The sequence below is a fragment of the Acyrthosiphon pisum genome, chromosome X, assembly GCF_005508785.2.
Source record: "Acyrthosiphon pisum isolate AL4f chromosome X, pea_aphid_22Mar2018_4r6ur, whole genome shotgun sequence".
Lineage (NCBI taxonomy): Eukaryota > Metazoa > Arthropoda > Insecta > Hemiptera > Aphididae > Acyrthosiphon > Acyrthosiphon pisum.
In genome coordinates, this window is record NC_042493.1 from 67321068 (window position 1) to 67326306 (window position 5239).

Sequence of the window (5239 nt, forward strand, 5' to 3'; positions counted from 1 at the left end):
CTATAACTATTTCACTCCACATTTTTATATTTAAGCCCCAGTCTTTATCTCTCACATTATATTTTTAATTATTAATCTGGTTATTAAATTGATGAATAACGAGGAAATCGTTGCACACAAGCATAATTAATTATACGTCACCTATAAATAGATAGGTATGTATAATATTAGCATATAAAATATATAATAACTAACACGCAAACTTTTATTTATTACATGTTGTATTATATGTATTCATTTAGTTAAATACTGGAGTGGCGTAGCCAGGATTTTAAAATAGGGGGGAGAGCTAAAATATTAAAATAAAATACTGAACAATTAACAATAATAATTAATTTTATGGTGTTTTAATGTTTTGATATGTCCAATGGAGAGGGGTTGCCCACCAACATAGTAACGTCACTGGTTAAATTAATGCATTAATATACCTCCATAAGACGTTTAAAATCAGATTATTAACCTTAAGTAGGTACTATAATATATAACTTTTTTTTTACATAGATAATTATCAAAAAACTTTAAATTCCATCTAATATAATCCACATTGTGTATTACTTAATATATTTTTTGTGTACATAAGCTTAATATCTACTGATATATAAAAAAACTATCATATATTAAGTACCTACCTAAACTGTAATAAAATGTAAGGCCTTGAAAACATAATTATAATGAAAATCTTTTTAAAATTAATACTTGTTGCCACTCACTATTCAACATGTGACAATGATAACTGTTATTATAATGTCCTTTCCCTAAATCCAAAACTGAGTACACAGAGATAGAGCATTTAGACCAGTTTAGGATGGTGAATGAGTGTGGCTGACAATTTATCAGTGATACAGTTTCGATAGAGTTTAGTACTAACATGTGAGGTTGGGAGAAGGCAAAAACAACATCATAAGGCAGTCTACAAACTCTATTACATTACGTATTAACATACATACAATAGCTAAGTAATAATATTCCATATAAATAAATAACTAAGAATATTTAACAATTGTCAAGGCTAGGCGTTGATCGAGCCAGACAAGATCTTCCATATAAAAAACCTATAATTTACACAACTCATGAGTGATGGTAACGACAATGTCACCGTATGGATACAAGTAACATAAATATAACAGGAAATTTACAACTATTACTTATGGACTTAGAAAAAAATAATAAAAATATACACAAAATAGTAATAGTAACAATATTAACTAAAATGACAAACAACAATAACAATAACTGAGCAATACATGGAAGACACACATTACATGGAAGACATGTTTATGATTTATATATTATTATATTACCTATATTATACTACACATAATACAATGCAATAGTACAATTTTAAGGGGATTTGTATAGGCAATTTTGAAAATAATAATTTATATTTAATTGCAATTATTGATAGGTACTTGGCTGTAAATAATAATACAAATTAGTTTATTATATAACAGCCCGTAAATACATTTTTTCAAAACATTATGTTATATTTTATCAGTAACAACTTTTAGGTCAACGTTATTTTTTTGAAAATAAAAGAACTGTAGGTACCTTTATTAATGTTATTAGATTTGCCTATGTATCTTATATCCCGTGGTCATTTTTTCATATTGAAAATGAAAAATCTTCACTTGTTTATTGTAAAAAAGTTATTAAAAAACAAACATAAATAAATATAATGTACCTATTATATTGCTAAAACTACTAAAAGGACTATCAACCTATGAGATTTTAACCATAAATGATTGGCTCAATTCAATTATTGGTAACTACTGATGACTGTTGGGGCATCTTAAAATATATTATACACATAGAGATAGATGATTGAGAAATTGTATTTAATTCTAATAAGTAGATTACGGTTTTGAAGGTATCTCCTTTTTTTTTTCTATTGCTCTGAAACAATGCTATGTCAGCTATAGATTTGATTTATAAATACTACCTTATAATACTTTTTCTAGGTTTTTAGATAGTTTGTTTTTAAGCAAAATTTTTTTCAAAATGTGTTTTAAATTATTATAAATCATATTTGAAAGAAAGGTTAATAATTATTTTTGTATGATATAATGTGTTCCAAGGAAATGGCTTCAATCTTGTTATGTTTGATTTAATTTATTGATTAATTGATAAAAGTAAGTATCTGTTCTGTAATTTCTCGACAACCTTCCGTTGTGTGTAATTTTTTTAGGATTTGTAGAGCTTTGTTGCTTTATTTTAAGTGCTTTTATTTAGTTTTTTGTTATAAATAGAAATCTTATTTCATTAAAATATTTTTTTTTTAATAATTTAAAAAACTAATGGTTTAACTGGATGCTTTTTTGGAATATTTGTTAAGCTCTATAGCTTTATTTAAGTGCTTTTCTTTAGTTTTTATTGTTTCAAAATCCGTACTCTACTAGTAAGTATAATTTACTAGTAGTACCAAGCGCATGTAATTAATAAATTAACAACAATTCAATGGGGTTTTTTCGTTTTAAAAACTAGTGATAGAAATCACAAATTTAAGAATGAAATTTAATTTTATTATGAACCTACCAGATTTCTACTTTTGTTTGTTGTTAAAATTTAAAGCCCGCTTCAAACATAATACCAAATCTGAGTTGTCTCCTGGATATTATGCCAGCATCGACAAACATGCATACTTGAAAATACATAATATTGATCTAACGACATATAGGCTATCCATACCATATCGTAATCAACCAATTAAGAATACATGAAACAAAAATCTCATAGCCCGTATCCCGACATCAATGTCTTGGTACGCTCCACAGTCCAGAACATGACAGCCGATGCAGGAACAGTGCGCAGCAAGGTGGGTGCCAGGCCGCGATACAGGGCCAGTGGGCCTTCGTTGCGCACGGATAGAGCCATAGCCCTCAGGAAACCACCACTTGAACTTTCAGCTGTACTTCCGCCTCCACCAGCTGCTTGAATTCGAGATTTGATCGCATCCACCGGATACACGACTAGCCAGAGGCAAGTACCTGCCGCTGCGCCTGCTGTCATCGTCACCCAAGCCGGGTCCTCTTGGTGTTCTACCGACGGTGCCGTAGAGGTAGCCAAAGATCCGTGATGCCAATCGTTCATGTAAGTACGGCTCGCCTCGTACGCCAGGAAGAACACGTAGTATCCAGGCATTTCGCGTGCCACTGTCGAGCCCAGTCCCCGGTACATCCCTCGTAGACCACCCTCGGTGGTCCACACCCGGGCAACTACCTGCAGCGTGCTGGCTGCAGCGTTTTGAGGACGTCCAGCCGCCGTACCAGAAACAGCAGCGCAGTTGGCCCTGTCCAGATCGGCCGCCTGCAGACGGACCTTTATCAGCTCGGTAGGGCATAGCGCGAATGCCGAGCACAGCGACGCCAAGCTACCAGCCGTAGCCATGCCAGCCGGGCCGAGTTTTTTTTCCACGTCCACGACGGCATTGCTGGCATTGGCCCCGCCAAACAGATCCAACGCGAATGCCACCAACCGCTGGCAAGGACCATATGCCGCAAACAGTACTCCGTTTTCGGCTACGTTGGCCAGTAGCGCGGGCGCCGTGCCGGCGTACATGAGCCTAGCCATACGTCCGGCCGCGGCCGCCTTGCTGGCCTGCTGACCGGTGGCTGTTAACGGGCACGCCTCGACGACGGCTCCGGTGGCGTTGTTCGTCAGTTGCCGAATATGTGGCGCCGGAGTCACCAGTGCCTGACGCCACATGTCGCGCACGCAACCCCACATGGATACGCCACCGCCACCACCGCCATTAGACGTCACAGCCCGAGTGGCAGTGGACAATTGCATGCGTACCTTGACCGTGTCCAGCGGCTGTCCCACGTATACGAGAGCCACTGCGCCGGCGCATCCGCTGACAAGTCCGACTAGTGGCGACGTTGTCGTCATCGTGTCCACCGGCTTGTGCGGTGACAGGAATTCTTCAGCAGTACTCTCAGCAGTTGTAACCGTATTAGCACTACTAGTGACGGCCGCCGCCATATTCGGTCGCGTTTTTTTCTTGGCGGACAGATTACACCGTTTCGGCGACGGCACGCGACAGACGATCTTGGTAGGTCTGGTGACCGTGTCGTAGTGGTCGCGAGACCGCCGACCACCGCAAGCAAACGATTAAAGCGCGCACAGATGGAACAGTAGTGACAGCCTCCCGCCGTTCGTTCGAATAACACCGACGACTATCGTTAAACGCATACAAGATAGATACGCGCAGAATAATTGTGATAACCGATAACGTTATCGCTGTGCACCCGGTCACCGGGTGGGTATATCGTCGTGCGTTGGTCGCGTGTTCGCGGTTAAGCATACGGCGGTCAACTGGTCGTGTACGCTGCGTACATCTTACAATGCTGTGCGTATTTGCACGTGATCGAACGGTGGTTGTCTGTGAACGACGTTTTAGGCGCCGAGACGTGTGTATGTGTGATACACGACGCTGATGATTGTGCTGTCAATATTGAGATGACAGTCGGCCGACTTCGGTTTATCTAAAATGCTACGACAACCGTGACGGAACTGGTCACAAGGATAGTTTTGAACTTATAAGGCACGTCGCAGTTGTGAGTCGCACGTGCCCTCGTCGTGTCTTTGATCAGCATGCCCTGATTGTGGGCCATGGCACAGTGCCCGTAATTCGAATTCCGTTGATAAAATAATATTATGGTAAGCCACGGCACTATTTATTATTTAATAACACAGAACAATAACAGTGACTGTGGTCTGATAACGTCGTCGGTGGCTGTGACGGTTACGACCAAAACTTCGGTAAACTGCGGTCAAACGGATGGTTATCAGCTGCAGCCGAGCGCGGTTTGATCATAGAATACTAGTATTCTATGGTTTGATATCGATAAGTGATAACCGTTTGGCACTTTGGCCATTATAAATAAATTATAAAATAGTAAATACAAATTTAAAATTTTACGACTATGGTCTGTGAGTAGCATGACAAATTTAATTAAATTTAATATGTAAGTGAGTTCATAAGGATGACTTCTCACATCAAGTGTAGCCTGTTAATTGTATACTCTAACCAGATAAACCTATTGTGCCCCTAAGGCCTAAAGTAAAGTTTGTTTATTTCAAATTAAAAAAAAAAATTTTATTTGTCATAATGTGTAGTGAGTTTGTGATAGAAATTAATTAGCGTTTAGCAATAATTTATGTGCAAAACTGCGAATGCCGTAACTCATCGTTCATATTTTTTTAGATTAATTCATGTACAGTATGTATTTGGTAGTTTCGT

General features: G+C 38.2%; 1 protein-coding gene across 1 annotated transcript; it reads right to left on the reverse strand.

Moving 5' to 3' along the window:
- Window positions 1–901: 901 nt before the first annotated feature.
- On the reverse strand, window positions 902–5016 carry LOC103309699 (mitochondrial ornithine transporter 1-like). Its single transcript, XM_008185853.3, has one exon. It carries the CDS (start codon window positions 3976–3978, stop codon window positions 2728–2730), a length of 1251 nt encoding a protein of 416 aa, XP_008184075.1. The 5' UTR covers window positions 3979–5016; the 3' UTR covers window positions 902–2727.
- Between the last annotated feature and the right edge of the window lie 223 nt (window positions 5017–5239).

What these genes read in the sequence shown, in the direction of transcription:
- LOC103309699 (XM_008185853.3), bottom strand. Translation starts at nt 3,978, where the DNA reads ATGGCGGCGGCCGTCACTAGTAGTGCTAATACGGTTACAACTGCTGAG.